The following is a 25,155-nucleotide window of genomic DNA, read 5'->3' as shown; positions in this document are numbered from 1 at the left end:
ATAGACTTTAGATACAAGATTGGCATTAACATGTGTGAGCATGGAACTAAGCTGTCTATAAGGGCTTTGCCATCTCTAATTTCTATCTTGTAAAAAAAAACACCCACAAATTTCTAGAGTTTTCCACTCTATTTCTTGTTCTGTTTTATTTCTTGTGCACACGTAGGAGAAATGAAACAAAGAATGTCAGAAGCCCTTTCATTCACATTACACTCCAGTTACAGTTTGGATGGCACAATCACATTTCCCGTACACTTATATGATAATGATTTCCAATCAAAAATATTTCCCTTGGGAAATGAGTGGTCCAGGTAAACATTCTGGATAATGGAGGGTGATAAGACATGGTCCCACATATAAAGGTCACTTATTTCTCCCACAAAGCTTTGGGCCTTCTCAAAGCTGCCCCAGAATGTGTCCGGATCTTGCCCCAACATGACAATGCCCTGTGGTTGGATCCTATGCCCTGGTCTCAGCACTTTTCTTAAGCTCCTTTCACCATTTACCCAAAAGGCTGTGAGACCAGATTTGGATTCCCAGGTCACACACATGTGACTCCCAAAGGTGTTGAGTTTGGGGAGGGTGAAGTGCACTCCAGGACCACTCAGGTACAAACTAAAGGTGCCATTAAACTCTTGCCACACATTGAGTTCGTCATAGTACGTGGTGCGGTAGGAGAAAAGAATGATTTCCCGATTGGGCGGTAACTCTGAGGCCACTTTCATGCAAAGTGTGAATGCGCCAAGACTCAAGGGCTGTGCTGGAGACAGGACAACATAGCTAGTGTCTGTTTCTTCTGGGAAAATAAAGGCTTTGCCAAGGAGACCTAGGACAGAAATCATAGCTAGTTATAATCACACCTATCCCACAGCAACTGTAATTCTTCCATCACCTGACCCTCTTTGAGGAATGAATGGGTTTGATCAGAATAAGATCAGGAAAGAAGACAGAATGTGAGTAAAACAACATGTCCAGAAGTAATGAAGAACCCTCCACAAACATGTGTCCACCTTTCAAACTCAGTGTGTGATACCAGCTGAAGAGAAAAGGATTTAATTTTCAGGATGGGATTTCATTCATTCTCCTTCACAGCCTTTGTGCTGCATGATAGGGTGGTTTGAACAAGTATTGCCAAATGGTGTGGCACCCTGGGGAGGGTTGTGTGATCATGCTCAGTCGTAATAAGTGATGGGTGAACCTTGAGGTGTTCTGAGGTGGCTGGGCTTTGATGAGATCATCCATTCAAAAAGGCATCTACTCAAGTATATTAGGAGGAAGGATGGTCCAGTGGCTGTCTCTTGTCTTATACTTAGATTGTAAACTCTTAGAGGGCAGAGACCATCTTTTTGTTCTGTGTTTGTACAATGGGGTCCTGGTCTGTCACTAGAGCTACAAGGCTCTATGGTACAAGATAATAATAATAACCCCTGCCACTGAGAAACGGAGAAAAGGATAACAGTACTTACGTGAGCCTTTTCTCCCCTTTGAGGGCAAAGGGGAGTCTGTGGTGAAAGCTTTAAAAAAAAAGAACAGAAACTGATAAAGAGGAAGAAAATCAGAGGTTTTTGCTACAGCTAATGCAAGATACAAATGATCACTGATGTATCTTAAACTTGACATAACTTAAAGGGACACTGTCACAGAGTTTCGGCCCAAAACTAGACCTTTAAAATTGTTATAGTGTAACCCACATTCTCTTGTGGCTCTCCTTAGAGCCCTGCCCAGCTACAAAATTTGCATCTGCATCTGATCCATGATCTGCAAACATGGTCCCCGGGTATAAAACCGAATATCCGCAGATTTGCAGGGCTCTAGCTCTCTACTCCTCGAGGAGATAGTCAATAGAAGCTCATGCTTTTAGGAGTAGAGGTCTTGGGTTTGCTGCCGACCACCAATCCAGGGGCAGCATGTTACAATAGGGAGTAAATAAATAATAATGTGAGCATAGCACTGCCATTGCAAACAACATAATTAAGACTGAGAAGAGAAAGTTGGGGGGTAGGTTAAGGGGCTGGGATCAGGAGCCCTACGTTTTATTTTCAATCTTGCACTGACTCACCCTTTGAACATGGATACATAACTTATCCTTTCTCCACCTCATTTCCCCCCACTTGTAAAAGGAGAATAAAACTACTTGCATACCTCAAGGGAGCATGAGAGGTAGCAGCACCTAATGCTTTTAAACTAATGCTTTTAAACTGCTCTGAGACCCTCAGATGAAAGTACTATATCAGGGGTCAGCAACCTCTGGCACGTGGCTTGCCAGAGTAAGCACCCTGGCGGGCCGGGCCAGTTTGTTTACCTGCTGCATCTGCAGATCCAGCCGATCGCGGCTCCCACTGGCCGCGGTTCGCCGCTCCAGGCCAATGGGGGCTGCAGGAAGTGGCGCGGGCTGAGGGATGTACTGGCCGCGGCTTCCCGCAGCCCCCATTGGCCTGGAGCGGTGAACCATGGCCAGTGGGAGCCGTGATCAGCTGAACCTGCACATGTGGCAGGTAAACAAACTGGCCCGGCCCGCCAGGGTGCTTACCCTGGTGAGCCGCGTGCCAGAGGTTGCCGACCCCTGTACTATATAAAGTGTGAAGTGTCATTACTCTTTGAAGGAGGCTCTGCTCCATATAGGCATGGGGTGGGAATAGGAGCAAGGTGGCTTTATTCCACATATGTAGCTCCCCACAATCTGGTGCTTTTGTGGGGATCTACCTGGCTCCTGGCATAAATTAAAATAACCTCAGAGATGCCCTAATAATTTATGCATGGCTGCCCACCACAGTCCTTAGGGGCCACTGTTGTACCTGAGACTAGCCACAGTGAATCTGTTCTTCAGTCACGTCCCCTTTCCACAGGATGCCTTCTACATTGGGGACTGTGAGAGGTGGTGGCACAGAAAGCTTGGGGGGATAGGGAGGATGTTTGGGGGAAGGTTAAGTGGCTAGAAGCACCCAGGGAAACCCCTGTGCTAAAGGTATTCCCAGGAGGGCAGAGCCATTGTCTTTAAAATCCTTTCGGATACTATTGAAAGCAGCATAAATCGAGAGCATCAGCAATACTTCAAACACCTTCTTTGTTTAATAAAAACACACATGTCTATCTTTTGTTATCTTTTTTCCTTTCCATCTCCCAGTTTTTCTTCTCTCTCCTTTCAAAATCTGTATTTGCTTCTCTCCCTCCTTTCTCTTTTCTCCAGAGTTCTACCACTTTTCATTGTTCTCTTCTGTGTGTTCATTCTCATTATTCTCTTTCCTGTATAAAAGCGACCATGATCCCATGGAGTGTAGAACAACGCTCCCTCTCTGTGTGCTTTAGCACTGTGTATGTGGGGAAGAAGCATAAGCTTTTTAGGAGGAATGGTATTAAAGTGAACCAAGGGGATCTGCAGTGACCTTGACTGCCACATGAACACTGGGGTAATAATGAACGAGAGGTTCTCACTGAAAGTGACCTGAAGCCAGCCTGCCTACTCCCTGAAGCCAAATTTGACTGAAATCAGAATTTGGCCCCGGGTATCTTCTATTACTACAGAGAATTTGAAACGTTAGCCATGTAGTGTGGAATCTTGGGTGACATCACGGAGTCATCCTGCCTAACTTTCAACTGAATCTTATTCATTACCCACTAGACAGAGAAGATGCTGTGTTTCCCTGGGGATGGGTGAAGAACACATATGGGGAAATAATTTGCCCTGCCTTGTAAACCCATAGGAAAGGGGAAATGGAGATGCAGATCTGCACAACTCCTTCCTGACAAAGCTTGGGAAAGGAAGGGTGATCAATAGGATGGCTCCAGTCATCTGTATAAACAGTGGACGAAGAGGACTTCGGGTGATCTGGGAGACTGATAATCTATTCATACTACAGAGGGAGAGAGAGAGAGTGTGTGTATATCACATATATGCTCCTGTAGTAAGTGTTTACATACTATATTTTCCACTCCTGATTTTGATCTGCTGTTTTTTCCTTAGTGCATAATTTAAAACACTAGAAATAAGAACAAACCTGTAAATCTCCATAGTTTTCTGACAATTACTTTATAGATTATAAAGAATCAGAACTGTGGAGAACAGTGATCAACCTGTGCTAACTTGCTGTCACTGGGTTGTAACTAATGTTGAGGAGAGAGAATTCTATGCCCCAGGTAATGATACAGATGAAGCAGTGGTTTGATGGCAGCATAGATACATGAAAATTACCCACTAAGGTTATGTTTTTCATTTATCCAGGAATACAAATCTGCTTTGTACTCCACTCCAGGCAAGAGCCAGTGGAACCATCCCCTGGTGTAAAGCCATTTCCTGGGAAGATATTCCAAAATCTTTGGCCTCACCAGCCTCTCAAAGGTCCCAGTTTCCAGGAACAACCAGTTCAGATGGCTGCTATTAATTAAACTGGGAAGAGCATCTTCAGTCTAAGGGACCATCCACCAGCTAAGTAAAGAGACTTAAATTTGCAAAGTATATTTCAAGTAATAAAACAGGGATTTATTTCACATTGTTGCCAGTTAGTTCTGCACAATGAGGTGTTTAATTAGAACAGGGGTAGGCAACCTTTCAGAAGTGGTGTGCCGAGTCTTCATTTATTCACTCTGATTTAAGGTTTTGCGTGCCAGTCATACATTTTAACGTTTTTAGAAGGTCTCTTTCTATAAGTCTATAATATATAACTAAACTATTGTTGTATATAAAGTAAATAAGGTTTTTAAAATGTTTAAGAAGCTTAATTTAAAATTAAATTAAAATGCAGAGCCCCCTGGACCGGTGGCCAGGACCTGGGCAGTGTGAGAGCCACTGAAAATCAGCTCGCGTGCCGCCTTTGGCATGCATGCCATAGGTTGCCTACCCCTGAACTAGAATTTCTAGAGTTAAAATTCTTTGTCTCATCCTGGGCATACAATAAACACCATCCACATCTATTACTTGCCTTTTCCTACATATACAGAACTGCAGCATTTCCTAATATTCTTCATTAAATGAGGAATTAATCTTCATGTAGCCTAAGTTTTGAGTGTGTGCGTTTTAATTAACCTGACCTACGTTTCTGTTTTACTGGATTCTGTTCAGGGCTAGTTTTGGGAAGTGGCATCAGCCAGTCAGCCTCAAAGCTCAGGTAGCCTGAGAAATATGAGAAGTACAGTATTGTTCTTACCTTCTATTATTTGGAGGTAAACAAATTACCTTCAACTATTTAGCATTGTGGGTCCCTTCTTACTTGTATATGGGCCAGCTCCAGTCTATTGAGATTAGACATCACTTTCTCTTTTGTAACTCCTGTGATCCAAAAGATGTTTTCTTTCCTTTGTTTGTAAGCAGCAAATTGAATTACTCTGTCGTCATTTCAGACTCTAAGAACCATTTCTCCCCAATGCAGGTTAAGCGTCTCCATCTTGCAAAAGTCCATTTTGGAAGCAACTAACAGTTTACCTTTTCACCTCTAGTTTCAGAAGCAGGTTTTCAATCCCATAAAAATATTATAATCACCACTTGCAAAATCATCCTTTCACAGGGGCTTTAATTAAAACTCTGACCCAGCAAAGCACTTAAACACATGCAAAACATCAAGCATGTGAGCAGTTCTATCAATTTTGATAGGGAGTAATCAAGTACTTAAATTTATATACATGCCAAAATGCTTTGCTGGAACAAGGCGTACAGAAGGTTGGCTAGCAACCAAAAGGGCACAGTCTTAAAAATGTAATTTCAAGTTACCACTGGGTTAAAAAGAGACAAATCCTGTCTGAATAGAGTTAAATCAGCAGTTCTGATTATGATGCTTGATTATTATAAGATAGTGCTGTTAGGCTAAGTTTGTCTCTAAAGGAAATTGCATTGTAACCTTCCTTCTGGCACAGAAATAAGTAGAATAACACAAGTTTGATTATTTGCTTCTCCATCCCTGTATTCTGCACTCTTTCAGTTCAATCACCCTTGGGACTTTGTCAGAAATCATTGCATCAGCGTGTGCGTGAATGGACATGAAAAGAATCCAGAAGACTGGATTTTGGTAATTAAACACTGAGTCCTCATTAAGATTTAAGTTAAATACAGAAACTAAGGCTAATCATTCAAGAAGTTCACCTCTCAGCAGTGGGAGAATTACATTGGCTGCAGGCCTTGCCTACAAACAACGAGAATCTTCCTCAACTCCAGCCACTGGTGGGTGGACAACAGTGTAACTGCATCCGTCCAAATGCCAAGCATAGGGAGAGCAAACTGCTTTCAAGGAGAGATAAGTGGCACTCATGCAAATTGCGGTTGAGCTTGTCTACACTATGGGTTTGCACTAGTGCTGCTACCTGGTTGGTGGCTAGTGATGGCTGGGATGGAGGCAAACCTCCAGTGTAGGGAAGACATTAGCCTGAGGGAAGCTTTACATCTGATTGATAAATCTTATTGTTTTTTGCATCTCTATCCTTGCATCAACATTATGATTTTCAGCAATGTACTCACTTAAAGGACTCACAGGCAGACCAAAGACCTGCACTTCACACAGACTGAGGTATTCAGCTCGCCCGGGAATGGTCACTGTCACATACCGCCCTTGCATTCCTTCACAGTCAAATGAGAGGGTTTCCTCATAATCCATGCGGAAAACTGTCCCACATCTGGAAAGAATAGCACTCTGATTAAAAGATAATGAGCTGTTGCACTATGTATGGATAACTAAATCCATGACCAATTTGAATTTTTAGAAGATGTTGCATTTTGAGTTAGGGTTGCACAAAAGACAGACATAGGCTACTTTTTTTATTCTCAGCACAAAAAAAATTGCTAGTTCTATTTGCTTCAAACTTTTCCCTTTGGGCTGGGACTAAGCAGAAAACAATCTGAAAACTACATTTTTTTCTGTAAGTTAGAGTGGGCAGGAAAACAGTCCATAGAATGGAAAACATCTTGCAACCTTCACGCTGGAGTTGTGAATGAGTCCAAAATGCGTTAGTGAGCTCAATCCAGTTCCTAGTGGATGGGCATCCTCATCATAAAAACCACCACCACAACTGGCACTAATTGATAGAATGGTTGAGAGTCCTAGAAAAGACCAAGAACTGAACTAGGCATGGAGACCAAAACCCCTTCTTACTTCTTTAATGGTCCCTCCACATTAAGGTGGTAGGTAGCACATGATATAGGCAATATATGTATGGCCACTGCATGCATTCTATGGATAAAATTTCATTCTCCAGAGCTGTTGCTCTAGCCATAACTAGTATTTAGTAAGGGAAAAAGAAACAGCTTCTAATTCATTCCATATTTCTTTGGCCCATTGTGAGTTTGACTTTGGTATGTTCATGCAATGACAGCTTAAGATTAGGAGGGATACCTTGGATTCTTTATTCCACCTCGTTCATTAGAGTTCCCAATCCGGATCTCAGCACTGTTTATCCGATTCTTGCAACAGTCTCCTCGGTTTGTTAGTGCAACAGAGAAGATTTTATGCTCTGATTTCAAATCCAGCCTCCACCAGGGTGACCACTCTTTACGTGTGTGGGTACACTGTCCCATCAAAACATCGGCAGATAAAGAGCCATCGTTAGCATTCTGAGCCGTATAGGAGTACATATATATGCTGGACTGGGAGGCAATACCATGTGGTGCTACATTTGGGACTGGAAAGAAAGACACTTGGTTGTGAAATTACTACAGGTGCAGTACCAGGGAGACTAGTAGCTTCATCAAGGTAATCAGCCCAAGAACACATAAGAGTTAGTGCCAAGAGATACAAAATGCAACTCTTTAATGGCAAAATAAGGAAACAGCCAAAGAGCTACACATTTTATTGAAAGAAATACTCCCATGCCCACAGCTGCAAAATAAAGTAGATTAAACCAGTCAAGATCTAGCTTATCATAGTCATAAGGCAGAGGCCTACTTCAGCTATCTCCTCATCTTTATTTATCCGGTCTCTAGTATTGAGGGACAGCTGGCAAATGCCATGCCACATGGTTACTGTCAAGCCAAGCTAAGCCACTTCTCAGCACAGACTGGACAGCCTGGCCTCTGGGATGTCAGATACCTCCACGAGGCTCTACGTAGCATGGGTTAATCTCACTCAATTTAGCTACAGCTTTTACTGAAAACTGGCTGGCTGGCTGCCCTTCCTAATAGAATCAGTGATCTGCAGAACACTGTGGAGGACTGGCAACTCTTTTCCTCGCCTCTTCTCAAGCAGTGATATCCTGCCCCATTGAAGTCAATGGGAGTTTTAACATTGACTTCAATGGGACCGGGATTTCACTCAACTCACTTTATAGTTGCTCACTATAGGGGACATTGACTTGCTTGCTATGGCCCCAGTTCAGGAAAGCCTCCCTTTTCCAGGACAGGACTTAACTTTAAGCACATGTTTAGGTGCCTTCCTGAATAGGGATGGCCTTAAGCATGTGCTTCAGCACTTTCCTGAATCAGGGCCCGTCACAATATGTTATTGGCATGCTTGCTATAGGCAGCACTATACACGTGTGCACTCCCCCTGTGACGTGATATTAGGGTGTACTGTGGATAGATGGTATTGGTGTGTGCTATTGGCAGGTAGAGCTGAAAAGATAACTCAAAACCTCTATGAAGTGTTAGTAAAGGGAAAGCTGGAGACTAAGATGTGCTGCATTCCAGTCTGCAAGCACCAGCTATATTGTATTTCATATGGCTGAGCTTAAATGAGGTCTGAAAAACCTTATCAAACATTGCGAATTGTCCCAGATTATCCTGGCTCCTGCCACAGACTCTTGAGGCGACCCATGCCTGCCAATAGTGGGGGGCGGAGTGAGGGCAGCCAGCTTCAGCAGTGTTACTGAACATGCTCAGTCCATGTGAGCATGCTCAGTACAAGCCAAGCAGCAAAACTGGGTAGGGGTGGCCGACCCTGCCCGCTCTCCTCTTCCCCCCCCATGCGCCAGGCTCACCATGTAAACACTCTCTGATGGGCTGGGCAGCATAATCCGACGCTGTCTGCCATGCCTGGTTGGTTTACTAATGGGTCAGGCTGCGAGTTTGTCACGGAGATCATGGCTCCGTGACTTTCTGGGACCTCTGTGACTTCTGCAGCAGCCGGGTGATGTGACTGGCCAGGGGGCCGCCTGGGCCAGCTGCACCGACTATTGCTGGGGCAGTCTTGGGCCACCCCTTCCCCAGGAGCAGCAGGAGTTTCGGTGTGGGAGAGGGCTCAGGGCTGGAGTTTGGGGTGCGGGAGGGGGTGAGGGCTCTGGGTGGTGCTTACCTCGGACAGCTCCCCAGATGCAATGACATGTCCCTCCCTCAGCTCCAGCTCCACGCGCTGCCTGCCCCACAGCTCCCATTGGCCGTGGTTTCCAGCAAATGGGAGCTGCGGAGCCGACGCTTGGGACGGGGGCAGCACGCGGAGCTAGGAGCTGAGGATGGGACATGTTGCCGCTTCCGGGGAGCTGTGAGGAGCTGGGTAGGAAGCCTGCCAGCCCCGCCAATCTCCCTCCAGCATCAGCAGGGACCCTGCCAGCACCAGCGGCGGTCCCAGTCTGCCCCCGCCTGAGCAGCTGTTGTGACCCCGGACTGCCCCCCCCATGTACCCATGGCATCCCCAGGCTGCCCCCCTAGCGCCTGTGGTGCCCCTTGGGCTCCCCCCTACGAGTACCCGCAGCACCCCCACGCTACCCCCTCCCCCAAGATTTAGTCAGGGGTATATGGTACAAGTCCTGGACAGGTCACGGGCCATGAATTGTTGTTTACTGCCTGTGACCTCCATGACTTTTACTAAAAATACCCGTGACTATAACGAAGCCTTACTAATGAGTCTTGGCAGTCTCTCTGTGGCCATACACGCTAGAAAGCAAACTATTCAACCTGGCCAGGAACACGGGATGAAATTCTGACCCTATTGAAGTGAAGTTTGACATTGACTTCAATAGGGCTAGGCTTTCAGCCAGGGTGAAGAGGAAGCACTCCTCCCAAGTAGCAGCCTATGCTACCTGTGCAGTCCTGGTAACCTGTATACACCCCAACACCTTGTGAACTAATGATGAGACATCTCCTGTTGTATATTCTGAGAAGATTTATTTACTCAGTTCCCAAAAGGCTTCTTCACCCTTTCACAGGCACTGTTTATCAGTGCTCACTATAAGTGTGTATTAGCAATGTGATGGAGATTTGCAGTTTCAGCATGCTCTGCATATAGACAGGAGCTGAACAAGTAGGCAGAAACTGTCTAGTGGTTACAGTGATTAAGAGTCAGGAAACTTGGAGACTTGCCACTGACTTGCTCTGATAGTCTGGTCAAATTGTTTAATTTCTGGGTTCTTCAGGTTTCCTTTCTATACATATAACACCCACCTCGGCAAAATACTTTGAAATCCTTGGATGAAATGCACTGTATGAATGCAAAATATTATTGTTACCTGCTATAGGTTAGTAGCATTATTTATAGGGCTAGGCATTTTTCCATATATGTGTAGAATAATACATGGTATATTTGTGCTCTCTATTACAGGTTGAGACTATAAAGCAGGGGTCGGCAACGTTTGGCACGCGGCTCGCCAGGGTAAGCACCCTAGCAGGCCAGGCCAGTTTATTTACCTGCTGACGTGGCAGGTTCGGCCGATTGCGGCCCCCACTGGCTGCGGTTTGCCGTCCTGGGCCAATGGGGGCGGCGGGAAGCCGCGGCCAGCACATCCCACACCTGCGCCGCTTCCCGCCGCCCCCATTGGCCCAAGACAGCGAACTGTGGTGAGTGGGGGCTGCTATCAGCTGAACCTGCCGCATCAGCAGGTAAATAAACTGGCCCGGCCCACTAGGGTGCTTACCCTGGTGAGCCGCGTGCCAAACGTTGTCGACCCTTGCTATAAAGCATGTGTTCTAGGTCAGTGGTTTTCAAACTTTTTTTCTGGCAACCCAGTTGAAGAAAATTGTTGATGCCCACAACCCAGTGGAGCTGGGGATGAGGGATTTGGGGTGTGGGAGGGGCTCAGGGCTGGAGCAGAGGGTTGGAGTATGGGGGTGAGGGGTGGGGCCTGGAATGAGGGGTTCAGGGTGTGGGAGGGGACTCTGGGCTGGGGCAGAGAGTTGGGGTGAGGGAGGGGGTCTGGGCTGGGGGTGTAGGCTCTGGGCTGGGGCTGGGGATGAGGGGTTTGGAGTGCAGGAAGGGGCTCCTGGTTTTGGGGGGCCTCATGCCTGGGGCAGGGGATTGGGGCGTGAGGTTGGGGCATGGGCTTAACTTGGGCATCTGCCGGTCAGCGGCACAGGTTCTTGCCTGTCCTGGCACCGCAGACCGCGTTCTGCCCCAGAAGTGGCCAGCAACAGAGCCGGCACCGCGCAGCTCTTGCCTGCAGGCACTGCCTCCCCCCAGCTTGCCCCAGGAACCGGCCAATGGGAGTGCGGAATCGGGGCAGGGGCAGCACGTGGAGCTCTGTGGCCTCCCCGCCTAGGAGCCGGACCTGCTGCTGGCTACTTGTGGAGCGCAGCGCAGTGTCAGAAGAGGTAGAGACTAGCCTGCCTGATCCGGGCAGTACCATCGACGGGACTTTTAACAGCCTGGTTGGCAGTACTGAGCAGAGCTGCTGCGACTCAGTGCCTTACATTCTGCGACCCAGTACTGGGTCGCGACCCGCAGTTTGAAAACCACTGTTCTAGGTTCTATAAAGCACGTGCTGAATAGTCGCTCTGCAGGCCTGTGCCACGTGAACATAGACTCCAGTCTGTCTAGCTATATTCCATCAACCATATCAAATTGGCAGCATTTACCTCCTGTTGTTGTCTTTTGTGCTCGGAGTGTTTCACCTGCAACATAGTTAAAAAACCCAAATTGTTACCAGAGCTGGTCACGTAGCAGAAGGGAAGCGTGAATGTGTGTGTTCTTATGTACTGGGGCACTTTTCAAAAGAAAAAAGATGCCTAAATCAAAAATTTTGCCCCTGGACATGTAGTTACTATTTGGTGTCTCAGAATCGCTCCCTTATCCGAGCTTTCCTTTGGCTCAGGGCCAGGGCCAACTCCAGGGTTTTGGCCGCCCCAAGCAGCCAAAAAAAAAAAAAAAAAAAGCCGTGATCGCAATCTGCGGCAGCAATTCTGTGGAAGGTCCTTCGCTCCGAGCAGGAGTGAGGGACCGTCCGCCGAATTGCTGCCGAATAGCTGGACCTGCCGCCCCTCTCCGGAGCGGCCGCTCCACGCACCTGCTTGCCAGGCTGGCGCCTGGAGCCGGCCCTGCTCAGGGATGCATTACATACAAGTCTCTCCTGTGAGGGTTCCAGGGTACTGGACCCAGACGCTGATTTTGTGATCTAACACAAAACTGAGGGGATCTGTCTATAGACTTAATTGCTTGTACATTACTTTGAAGATTTATAGCATTATGTGGGTGATCATCCCCACCACCACCAAGATAAATGTTTTCCATTGGGTATTGAACATTGTGCCCGTGGCACGGGGCTTTGTTGTGCCACATCATGCCTTAACATTGCTGGTATACTTTTCATTACGCTGCACCCAACACCTTGCCTCTGAAGTATATGGTGCTTGTCTACCTTTTGCATAGAACTAAATAATTCTGCAGCAATGTATCATCGCTCATTTAACCAAAGCCCTGTATGTGAAAGTCAAATGACCCAGAGCCTTTTTTCTCTGGTCAGTCTGGCACTGCATTTCATCCCACTGATATCCTCCCCTCACTCATCGCAGTCTGGTGTGTTCCATCTGGCTGAAATTATTTGTCCCTGGCTGGCACTGTTGGGCATAAGGACTCCATTAACGCGGCTGCCAGTGAGGCGATGAATAGGCTGGAAAGGAAGGCTGAAGGCCAAGGTGGACAATAACAGCACCAAAAGACCTAGTGAAGCATATCAAAGATAAGCTGGAGAGCAGGCCCCCTAAGGTCAATCAGTTCCAGTATCCATGGGAGATCTCCCAATGTACCTCTTTTGGATGTAGATATCCCCTTTCAGTGCTTTGGCCTTGACCCTACTTTCCTATGAAAAGACAATGGTCCTGATTCTCCACTGCCTGGCACCCTGTGTAGTCATTCACATCTGTGCAAAGGGAGCATATACAGGGAGTAGATCAAAGTGCACTATGGAAGTTTTAGTGCATGACAGCTAGTATGCTGTAGATTTACACCCCATCTTACTATGCATGAATTCTCTGTATAGACAAGACTTAAATCAGAAATTTTTTACTCACTTACCCCACTGATAGTGTTTTATGCTCATTCTTAACTCCCTCTGCACAGGGCTCCAGTAGAATTTTGGGGTTCACTTTCCCCAAACACAGCTACAAATCTGTTGTGTGAGAATTCAGTAACTGTACTCACCAGGGAAAATCAATGGCAGACCAAACACTTGCACTTCACACAGAGTCAGGTACTCAGCTCGCTTTGGGATGGTCACAGTCACATAACGCCCTTGCATTCCATGACAGTCAAATGAGAGTGTTTGCCCAAGCTCCATGGACTCAACTGTAGCACATCTGGAAATGAACAGGAGAGTGTTAAAAGAGCTGTTATGCATTGTGAACCTGAGCGAGGACTAGCGCCATGAAGTCTGTATCTGTGGAATGAAAGTTCCTGTCTCTTGTATGCTCATGCACTGAAATAAGCACGTTAGCTGGGATTTTCAAAAGGGCCTAAAGGATCTGGTTCCTAAAATCCTTATGCCTTTTCAAACATCCCAGCCATGAGAATCAGTTGATCACTTAAAAGTGTTTCTGTTAATGATTTTCTTAAGTGATGTAGCTATTAACATGAAGTCAGTGAAACACGAACACCATTCATGCAATAGTATGGTTAAGAATGTAAAAGTCAAGATAAGCATGGTTACCACAAAAACAGGGCCCCCATGTGCTTCGTAGCCACCCAGAAAACCAAAGAATTGATTTTTCAGTCACAATGCTGCATAATTCTCTGCATTGCATCATTTTTTTAAAGGAACTACAACAACAAAAGACTATTTTATTGTCATTCTCTAGCTCTTCATCTTGTCCAGCTGTTGTTTTAGGGGCTCTGCAGGACAGAGTGTCTGGCTGGGAAAGTAAGGGCATGAGGGGCAGAAGGGGCTGAAGCCCTGCCTTCTCTGAACTGCACTGCATTCTGCAGCAATACTTCTTATTCATAGAGTTTAAGGCCAGAAGGTACCATTAGGTCATCTAGTTTGAACTCCCGTATATCACAGACCATTACATTGCACCCAGTTACCCCTGTATTGAGCCCACTAACTTGTGTCTGGCTAAAGCCTAACTTCCAGAAAGGCAGCCAGACCTAATCTGAAGACCTCAAGAGATGGAGAATCTACACTTGCCTTGGCAGTCTGTTCCATCACTATTAAAACATGTCCCTTAGCTACCTATTAAGAAATTGTTTGATAACCTGTGTGGCTCCTAATCTGAGAGATCAAGAAGAAAGCAATGGCAGGAAGGGTTGGAGCATCGTCTAGGGACTAGTCTACATTGGGAAATTACATTGTGTCAGAACATGACTTTGGGGAGCTGTGGTAACTAGCAAGACGGGGACTGATTCTCATGTACACTGAGGCCACTTTATGCTGTTGACAGTGTAAAATCTCTTAAAGTGAGTGTAAATTGCTGTCAGAGCAATATAAAGGGGCCTTAATATAGACAAGAATCAGGCCTTAGCTATATGCAAAGACTGTCGCTCTCATCATGTCAGCTGGGTTATTCATGACCCACTGACACAAAGTTAAACACAACATTCCTGTGTCCAGTGAGTGCAGTTTTGCTTAACATTTAATTACTTACCGTGACTTCTCAGGGGTGTGTTCTCACACAACATACGGTAATTTTCCATTGTAAGGTGCAGCTCACCTGGAGTAAGGGCACCAGATCTGGCCTCCTTGTTTGTAAGTGCTCCAGCATTATTAGTACAATACTACTTTACATATTTCTTGACTTTGGTGGGTTTTGATTAGCAAACATAACTGCAAAGTTAACAGGTTTTTGACTTGATTGATGCACAAGGCTTAGATAATAATCATCACACACAGAAAATGACCATCTGAGAAGACCGACTTTTCACCACTTTGCAGGAGTGTGGAAAAGACTGCACATAAAACCTGGGCTCATGGAAAGGTACCCAGTCACTTTCATTCAGTTTTCCTCTACATGCTCAAATACTTCCACAAACTACAATAGATCAGTACCTGGGATTCAGTGTCCCACCAAGCTCTGGTGAGTTCCCAATCCGAATCTCTGCACCATTGATCCTCTCTTTGCAACAGTCGCCTCGATTTGTGATCGCCACTGAGGACACAATGAATGTTGCGTTCAAATCCACTGTCCACCATGGCTGGAAATCTCTGCGTGTTTGTGAGCACTGTTGGGTCGGGGAACGGTTCAATAAAGATCCATCAATGGCCCTCATAGGATTGTCCTCAATCTCTCCGGCGCTGGACTGGGAGGCTGTTTTCCCCAGGGCTACATTAGGAGCTGTAAAACAACAAACACAGTTCTTATGCATCACCTGCTTTGGAGAGAAGTGCTAGAGTAGGAACAGCTGGATTATCACTGCAGCGGGGAAACGTGGCAGTTTATAAGATGCACTGAATTAACGAGTCAGAGTTCCTCAAGGACAGGAGTTCAATTCACAGCTCCCGTCACTACTTGAAGTTTCAGCAGAGAGAAGCCAAGGACTGAATGGGACTGGAAACTGAACTTTCCTATTACCCCTATGAAGCCCGCCCCTCCCACTCCCACCCCATCAGGTTAAAGCACCTTGGGGCGAGAGTGAGGAACTACGTGGGGGAAACTCTGGCTGCTCTCTGCTCAGGGATCAAAAGAGTACTTCAGTCTTCTGGGGCTGCCAGTGCAGCACTTAAAGGACAACATTAATTTTGAATTGCAATTTACATTACAAATGTCATCTTTGTGGTTCAGATATAGAGCGCATTTCTGTAGCTCCTGTTCCCCAATTCCTCCAATCCAAGGACTCTTCTACGGGGCTAAAAATTACCTGAAGGCCAGACAGCCCTGATCAAAACTGTACAAATGGAAAGTGAACTATTCCAGTGGGGACTTATGATTTTTCCCACAAAGAGAGAGAAATTTCTACTTTCCCAGTAAGGCTGTAGCAGGGGACGTAGCCGACACCACAACGATGATTTGCTCAGAAACCCAGTATCCTGTTGAAAAAAACCTCCAAGATTTACCTGCTCTGGAGTTATTCAGGGTGATCCATATGTCAGTTTCAAAACGATCTGAAAAATTAAGCAGAGCAAGAGCCACAAGACGCATTGGAGGACAAGGATCATTTATCTGATTGCCTGGTCCTTGTTCCCAGTCCTAGAGCACAGCCCACGTTTTCTCTCTGCTGCTTTCCCCAGGCAGGCATAACAGAGAAACCTCACTTCCTGGTAGTTTACCCATGCAAGGTTCCCACTTCCTGGTTATGACCACTAGGCTCGAGATATAGACCTCACCTCTGAATCTATTGCTCTCTGTAGCCTGTGTCTGCCTTGGACTCTCTTGTAACACAGCGACACTTTAATTGGGGCAGAGTCCCTCGCAAAATGCTGACAGAGTTAGATAATAAAGGTAAAGAATTAAATAATAAATAATAATGGAGAGAAAGGAACTGGGAAAATATAGGCCCAGGACAAGGTGTTTTCATATGAAAATTGAAATAAGGTAGGGTGACCAGACAGCAAATGTGAAAAATCGGGACAGGGGGTGGGGGGTAAGAGGAGCCTATATAAGAAAAAGACCCAAAAATCGGGACTGTCCCTATAAAATCGGGACATCTGGTCACCCTAAAATAAGGAGAGTTCATGAAAAATGCACAGAAGCTGGTGAGCAAGTTTCAGAAAGGCAGGAGCTGTAGAGGAGAAGACTTTTCCACTAACAGTGGCAACGTTATGGGAAGGGCCAGAGAAGTGGAATGGCTGGTTCTGATGTGGCGAGGAGAATTAAATGAAATAAGGGGGGGATCCAGCCCATTTACGTGACTCTTGAATTGCAAAGAGATCAAAGTAGGTCAGATGTCCCCAGCTGAGAATTCCCGCAGAATGAAGGAGTCTTCAGTGGCATGGCCCTGGCACAGCTGGCTCCTACTTCACCCCCATCTCGTGGTCTGAGAGCAGGGGGCATGCTGGAGTCAGAGAGGGTGGGACAGGCGTGCTGCACCTGTGCTCCATTGAGTCTCAACAGGGGCCATTGCTACCTGGCATAGTCTGAGAGCTGCTTTGAACTCCTTTGAGCTAGATTTGGTTTAGTACCTTTCCGAGAATCAGTGAGCCCCAGCCCACTCCCTTGTGCCCAGCAGAGACTGGGTGCAGTTGAGAATCTGGCTCACAGTCTGGATGTGTGGCTGGAATAAGTCCATGGAAGTTTTGAACTGGACCTTGAAGTGAATGAGGGCCAGAGAAGGCATTTGTGCAGGTTGTGGGGAGATTAAAGGGCTTGTCTAGAAAAACAGTTAGTGTGTGACAAACTAGGGGGTAAATCTACGACACAGTAGTATATACCACACACTAACTGGCTGGGTGGACCCTGCTACTATGCTCCAAAAGTTCCCCAGTACGCTTTGATCTACTCCTTTTTGAAATGAGAATAAGTCAATGCTTCAGTGCACATGGGAGAAAATGGGCAGCAGCAATCTGCATATTCCAGGATCTGGAAATCTGGGAAGACCATCTCTTCACCATTTGGCTAAGATCTATTCTAGGGTCTGCTCACAGGTATGTTAGCTTTAAAAAAAAAATCAGATTTTTCTGTGAAAATTGTTTACTTACTAACACTTACGTTTACTTGAACTGAAAGAGACTACAGGAAAAATAGTCTTTGTTCTCTATTTTTCTCTTTATTTTGTGCATTTGACACACTTTGTATACTGTTATGATGGAGGTTGGGTGGAACATGGCTGAAGCTGGTGGCTGTGATAGCTGCCCTTTGTTTAGGACAAAGGTAAGCAGTTTCTGGAGTAAGATAACTGAAACAAGAGGGGCCACAAATAAAACACAGACCATACACAAGGCTGGTTAGAAGCTAAGCTATATGATTGGAGGGGTTTCACTGGCAACTGAATACCTATACAATTGGCTGGGTACTGTTTGGTGGAGGTATGTGCATCTGTGAGAAGAAGCAGAAGGAGGCAGAGAAGGCAGCAGGAAAGCCAAGGAGACAGCAAGAGGAGCTCTTCCAACAAGACAAAGCCAAGAGGAAGAGCTTTTTGGGCAGAGTGCCGGCTGGACAGTGGTTTGGAACTGTGAGCAAGGAAACTGCCTCCTGCTGTTTAATTCCTACTGTGTTCTGGGAAACAGAACTCTGTGTAAATGCCTCGTAAATAAACAGGATTGCTCCAAAGAAATACCTGACTCCATAATCAATTTCTTCTTGTAATGTCAACAACCCACAAGACTCCAAATACTGGCTAATCACTCGGGTAAAAGGGATAACAATACCATGAATTTCATGGTCTCCCCCATACAATTAGTCTATTTCATCTGTTTGGATGCATTGCTCACACAGCAACAAGGAAGAGGAAAAACATTTTAAAAACAAGAAAATTAGATTGTAAACATCTAGTTACTTTTAACTCCTATTTTGAAATTGACTGGCTCTCAAGTTGATGGCATCCCTTTAATATCTAATAAGTTCTATAATGAGGGGCTATGTTTATTAATAATAATTAATACATGTAATTAATCTACATACTGAACTTTGAAGATGTAAAACACTAGATGAATGCTAATGATTATATTATGCATTGGCAGGAAGATAGGCTATAATCTAACAGGTCTTTTCCTTCTGTAACTGCTAAGATCCAAAAGGAGTTGCAAAACTTGAAGAGGTGAAGGCAAAGCTGAATGAAGTTTGTATCAAAAGTGAAATCAAGCCAGTGGCATATATTGGCAAAGTTCTGGAGGTGATAAGAGGCTGATTTACAGACAAGGAAGATGTGAGAAAAGGAGAAAGAAAAGTCAGGACAAAGGGAGAAGACAGAGTTGGGTTTGATGATTCTCCTCTTGCCCAACAGCATCACTTCTGGTTCTGGAGACATCTAGCTGAAGAAATAGAAGTGAAGCAAGCAAAGTAGACCAGGCCTATTGCATCACATTTCATCTCTTTTATAAGATTCTAACTTACCTCCATTGGGGATCCTTGGACCCAGAGTTTCATTGAGCATGAGGTCTACAAAGGAATGAAAATAAAAGCAAAAGCAAACAAAAAATATTCAGTTTCCATCCTGAGTGACACAAACTAGTGCTGTCCAGAGGACGGCAATTCCATTTTGCAGCAACTTTTGAGGTTTCTGAATTTGTTTTTGTTCCACATTGGAATGAACAAAACCCCATAACTTTTTGAATTTTTTCACTAAACAGAATTGTGTGACATCCATTTTCAGATTGACAACCTGAACTTTTCAATTTGAGTCAGACTCTCTCTGGTCAGAAGTAACCAAAGAGCCCTGGACCAAAACAAAAAAACAACTGCCTTTCCCCCCCACAACATCCTTCCCAGTGAAATATCTGTCAAAACCGATCTTGGCTTTGACAAAATCACATACTGTACTTCAACAAAATTTCAGTTATTCAAGAATGTTCCAACCAGCTCTAAAACTAACTCCCCAGTCTGCCTGCCTGATAGCAGTGCACAAAAATGGCCAGTGAAACAAACTAAGACTTATATGCATTTCTTCTGGATCTCTAATATAAAGTGAAGGTGAGTCTGGGAAGGAATTCACCTACTTCTGGGATCCCTTCTGTCATACACACCTACATTTAGAATATCCATTAATGAAGCTGAAACAGTCATTCCATTGCTTTACTCCTACCCTACACTTCTCTCAGACGTGTGACTGGCTCAAGAGGGTCAGCCAGCCAACTTGCCTGTAGAGAGCAGAGAGCTTGCACCAGCTCCAGAATAGAGACAAATTACACCCAGCCTTTGGTGGCAGCATCCTGCTTTTGTGCTAAGGATTGTGCACCAAACAGTCTGGTCTAGGGGCTCACCCTCATTTTAAGTGGGATCATAAAAAGGACTCACCTGATAGCATGGAGCAGCGGAGTCCCTGAGAGAGAAAAGGAGCTCATCTTGGAGGCTGGTGCAACAGCGGCGATAAAGAAGGAATTTAGGGTATGTCTACACTGGGGCTGGAAGGTGTAATTTCCAGCTTTACGAGACATATTCATGTTAGCTCTGAGAAGCGCTAGCTGCTGAAAATATGATTCTATCTAAGACCAGAGGTTCGCGCTCGGGGCACTTAGCCCCTCCCACGCTTGTGCCGCTATGACTACACTTCTATTTTTAGTGCAGAGCTAGAGTGGGAATGTCTCCTCGAGCTGGAATTTACACCTTCTGGCTCCAGTATAGCCAGACCCTTAGTCCAAGGTTAGCACAGCGCCAACCTGGCTCCACATGGTGCCTCCACCTATTGACTGTCTACCGTTCTCACAGGTGACAGGAGGACCTACAAGCCGAAAAACTTTTTAGGCCCACCTACTATCTTCATTCAGCAACAATGCCAGGCAATTCAAAATGATAGTAATGTTCTTTAGTCCGGAATTTTCAAAGGAGCCCAAGGCAGTCAGTCATCCAAAGCCCACTAGAATTCACTGGGATTTGGGCTCCTGACTCCTCTGAAAATACCTTAGGAGACAAAAAACAGTTTCTGGATTGTTAGCACCATTTTAGGGTTAATGTTTCCCAATGGCATTGTAAGCCACAAACCTAGTTTCTTAGTTAAATGGACATCGTCAACTAGAAAAAAAAAATCACATATTTGTCTGCAATTTTGTATGTTACTTTGGTAATGAGTAACAGCTAAGATTATTTCCCCCCGTTTGTTTACACTGGGCTTAGTCTTACACTATCTAAGTCTAGGAGGGTTTTGTCACTGACTCCAATGAGAGTAAGTGCAGGCCCTTCGTGTATTTGACAGTATTTTGTGCACCGTCAGTTTCAGGATTCCTTTATATGTTACACATCTGTAGACATCTGTAAACATCAACAGCTGGGAAGCAGAAAAAAAATCAAGTAATAAATTGCTGTCTTTCAGGAACTGGAGTTTTTTTAAAATGAGTATGTGAGAACGGAGAAGGAAAATTAAACAAACAAACAAAAATTCCCAGAAGCAGCCACTAAAGCCAGAACCCAAGGATAAGGCACAGAACACAAGGGAAGCCAAGGAAAAAGATGGAAGGAAACAGAGGCTATGTCTAAACTAGAGGCCTTACAGCAGCACAGCTGTAACGCTGCAGTTGTGCCGCTGTAAAGTCTCCCATGTAGCCGCTCTAAGCCGACGGGAGAGAGCTCTCCCATTGTCATAATGAAACCACCCCCAATGAGCGGTGGTAGCTATGTCAGTGGGAGAGCTTCTGTCCATAGGCACCGACTCCATGGGTGCTCCGGGGCTGGAGCACCCAAAGGGAGAAATTAATGGGTGCTCTGCACCCACTGGCAGCCAAGCTCCCCTCCCCACCCCCCATCCCACCTGACCTCCTCCTCTGTCTCCTCCCCTGAGCGCGTCGCGTCCCCGCTCCTCCACCTACCTCCCTGCACTTGCCACCGGGAGGGATGGGGAAGGAGTGGGAATGTGGAGCGCTCAGGGGAGGAGGCAGGGAAGAGGCAGGGCCAGAGTGGAGATTGGGGGAAGGAGTCGGACTAGGGGCAGGAAGGGGGCGGAATTGGGGCAGGGACTTTGGGGACAGGGTTGGAATGGGGGCGGGACAGGGGTCAAGTCGGGGCAGGGCCAGGAGCAGAGGCGGGTCGAGCACCCACCAGCGCGAGCAGAAGTCAGTGCCTATGCTTCTGTCAGTGTAGCGTATGTCCATCTGGGTGTGTTTTTTTCACAGCCCCGAGCGACATAAGTTTTACTAACAAAAGTGCTAGTATGGGCACAGCCAGAGAAAGCCAAAGACAGACACAAAGTGTTCTTTAAAAATGTAGGACAACATTCATACCAATCTTTACACAGTTCCAGGCATCTCACACTTTGTTTACCGTCTCAGTGGTCACTGTCAAATTGAAGACTTCACTCACAAACCTCATCAGAACTCTCTTTGCAGCAGAAGAGGCTTTCTCACATTTCTGGTGTGTCCTTTTCAGCACACCACACACCTGAGTATGTTTAATTCCATTGATCAGAAAGCAGTGGTGCATGTACACACTTCTATGTAGATCTGATTCTCTCCAGCCAAGGGGAGCCATGCAGCTGAATACAAGTCAATACATTCCACTGGGGCAATGCTCTACTTACCAGAAGAATTTACTGGTAGACCAAACACTTGGACTTCACACAACGTGAGGTATTTTTCTGTGCCTGGGATGGTCACAGTCACATACTGCCCTTGCATTCCTTCACAGTCAAATGAGCGTGTTTCCCCACGGCCCATGGAGTCAATATGGGCACATCTGGAAATGAAGCAGATTAATAGCCATTATTATTATACTTTGACAACAACAAGAGCTCAGATCACGGGGGGGGGGGGAGGATGAAAAATACAAACTGGCCCCATAATTCAGCAAATAAATGTAATCATCATCCTATTTTTCCTCAGTTATTTGTTAAACAATGAATTACTATTAAGGCAGAACAACACAAGCAGACTATTTACTCTAGTATCGGCTGTAGTAGTGCTATAGATAAGGTTGATTCTACAAGTTTGGCATGAGGATCTTTAGGGTCAAATTCTGCCACCTTTACTCACATTGGGTAGTACCTCACTCCTCAAGGAGTTTCCAGGAAACACTCATAAGAGTGGCAGAATCTGATGCTGAATCATTTTAAACAACAGCTTTCTTTAAATCAATCCTGTAAATTCATTACATCAATGTCCCATGGGAAAGCAATTCTGAGAAAGAAACTGTGAAAGTCTAATTAAAGGCCCAATCTTGATTCAGGAGCTACTAGTTTGGACCTGTGTGCTCACACACAATAGTACCATGCAGGACTCGGCATGAATGCTGGGGTTTGTGCTGCATCAAGGGTCTTAAGAGAGCAAAAAGTTGATCATGCAATTACTAGCAGGAGAGGTGAGGAAATTGTTTGTAGCCTCTAAAACCCCAATTACACATCATACTTGATAGAAACCATTTTAAAGCATGTTAAACACACACACACACGGTATGAACACAGGCAGTTGTACTGGTCAATGGGAACTGAGCATAGCTTAGTTAAAACCATTATGAACAACAAAACCATTTGAGATCTGTTCTAATCACTTCCACTCCATTTCCTTCTATGTGCTCAAGCACTTTCATTCAGACCATCAGAGCATATTACCTGGGATTCGTTCTGCCACCTCTCTCCGGCGAGCTCCCAATTCGGATTTCAGCCCCGTTTAGCCGCTCTTCACAACAGTCTCCTCGATTGGTGATCTTTACTCTGAACACTTGAACCCTCGCTCTCAAATCCAGTGTCCACCATGGATTAATATCTAAGTCCGTGTGACTACATTTTCCTCTCAGGTAATCACTGGACGGGGACCCATCAATGGCATTGCCAGGGTTTCCATATTTGTCATAGATGCTGGACTGGGATGCTACACCTTCAAGTACCACTTCAGGGACTGCAGAAAATAATCAGGAATATCCTGTCTTACTGCAGGTGAGCTTAAAGTTTTGAATGACAAACCCTGTTTGCACTGGCAGAGAAATTCTTATGGGAGCACTTTCCCAGATACAAGCTGAAAGAATAGCTGACAATATTGTAAAATTCTTTTCAGGGAAACATTTTAGCTAGAAGATCTTGGGATAGGGGAGTGCATCCCATTGTCTGCATTTGGGAGCTCAGAGCGTCTTGCAGGATCATGGTCAAGTCTGTCAATGATATCAGAGAAAACAGATGGCATGTAAGAGGGTACAGCAACATGGTTCTGTAGCTGTGTCTGGTAGTGGTGGACTTGGCCTGCTTATAGGAATCCTTCCCACCAGGGCCGGCTCCAGGCACCAGCTTCTCAAGCAGGTGCTTGGGGCGGCCGGTCGGGAGAGGGGCGGCAGGTCCAGGTATTCGGCGGCAATTCGGCGGACGGTCCCTCACTCCGGCTCGGAGTGAAGGACCTCTCGCCGAATTGCCGCCGCAGATCGCGATCACGATCGCTGCCGCGGCTTTTTTTTTTTTTTTTTGGTTTTGGCTGCTTGGGGTGGCCAAAACCCTGGAGCCGGCCCTGCTTCCCACTAAAATAATTAGATAACAGGGAGGGGGGAAATAAAAGAATAATCTCTAAATAACATTTACCTTCATCTGTAGACAGTCCCTTCAGGGCTAGGATAAGCAGCAGGGAGAGGATGTGTAACATGGTTGGATAGTGACCTTTTCACTGTATTTGCCCTGTATTTGTCTGAAAAATAAACAACTCTTCTGTTCTGAGAGATGGAAGGATTTTGGGGGGTATTAAACTCACTTGAGCACCAATATTCTCCAATCAGAATTGTTCTAAAAAGAGGAACATTTTGTGACCATTGGCTCTTATCTGGCAAAACAAATAATTAAAGGTCCCTGTGACTGATCAAGTGGGAAGAAAGATCAATAATGAGTGGGGAACTGCACAAGGGTAGAATTCCATGTCCATGCAGAATCCCACTGAATTCAGCACGTCTCTGCAGGGCTCTGCCCACACATAACACATTGCAGGATCGGTGGCCAAGTCTGTAAAGTTTTAGAGCGACACTGTTTCATGACCTGCCCATTCCAATAAATTCTTGGAGTGTATTGGGGGCAACTTCTTATTCCCGAAAGTGGAGGAAGTAACCAGGGGGATAGCCATTTTAGACTTGATTCTAATCAACAGGGAGGAATTGGTAGCAAATCTGAAGGTGGAAGGCAGTTTGGGTGAAAGCGGTCATGAAATGACACTTTTCATGATTGTAAGGAAAGGAAGGAGTGAGAGCAGCAGAATAAGAACAATGGACTTCAGAAAGGCAGACTATAAAAAACTCAAAGAGCTGGTAGGCAAGATCCCATGGGAAAAAACTCTAAAGGAAAAAGAAGTTCAGGAGAGCTGTAAGTTTCTTAAAGAGACCATATCAAAGGCACAATTGCAAACTACCCTTATGCAAAGGAAAGATAGGAAGAGGCCAATATGGCTCCATAAGGAGCACTGTAATGACCTGAAAATCAAGAAGGAATCTTACAAAAAGTGGAAACATGGATGAATTATTAAGGAGGAGTTCAAAAGAGTAGCACATGCACGTAGAGACAAAATCAGCAAGGCTCAGCATAAAATGAGTTACTCCTAACAATAGACATAAAAGGTAATAAG

At 45.5% G+C, this 25,155-nt stretch overlaps 1 protein-coding gene and 1 long non-coding RNA gene across 3 annotated transcripts in view; one reads left to right on the top strand and one right to left on the bottom strand.

The window, feature by feature from the left end:
* The window catches only part of LOC117879371, a 29,446-nt gene extending 24,801 nt beyond the window's left edge, over positions 1-4,645 (top strand). Inside the window, exon 3 of the long non-coding RNA XR_004646251.1 lies at positions 4,220-4,645. This is a non-coding gene — a long non-coding RNA (uncharacterized LOC117879371). The remainder of the gene's footprint in view (positions 1-4,219) is intronic.
* On the bottom strand, positions 111-24,292 carry LOC117879336 (pentraxin fusion protein-like). 2 transcript variants are annotated; one of them, XM_034774456.1, is made up of 12 exons: positions 24,132-24,292; positions 23,178-23,463; positions 22,152-22,306; positions 19,040-19,084; positions 16,105-16,152; positions 15,100-15,385; positions 13,260-13,414; positions 11,699-11,734; positions 7,314-7,599; positions 6,443-6,597; positions 1,467-1,514; positions 111-826 (listed from the first exon to the last, which is right to left on the bottom strand). In XM_034774456.1, exons 1-12 carry the CDS (start codon positions 24,190-24,192, stop codon positions 219-221), a joined length of 2,169 nt encoding a protein of 722 aa, XP_034630347.1. In that variant the 5' UTR covers positions 24,193-24,292; the 3' UTR covers positions 111-218. The 2 variants fall into 2 exon arrangements, with proteins under 2 accessions (XP_034630347.1, XP_034630354.1); XM_034774463.1 differs by having other exon boundaries at positions 23,178-23,454; positions 24,132-24,278.
* Positions 24,293-25,155: the final 863 nt, after the last annotated feature.

The sequence above is a fragment of the Trachemys scripta genome, chromosome 1, assembly GCF_013100865.1.
Source record: "Trachemys scripta elegans isolate TJP31775 chromosome 1, CAS_Tse_1.0, whole genome shotgun sequence".
NCBI lineage: Eukaryota > Metazoa > Chordata > Testudines > Emydidae > Trachemys > Trachemys scripta.
This window is presented reverse-complemented; position numbering and strand designations above follow the sequence as displayed.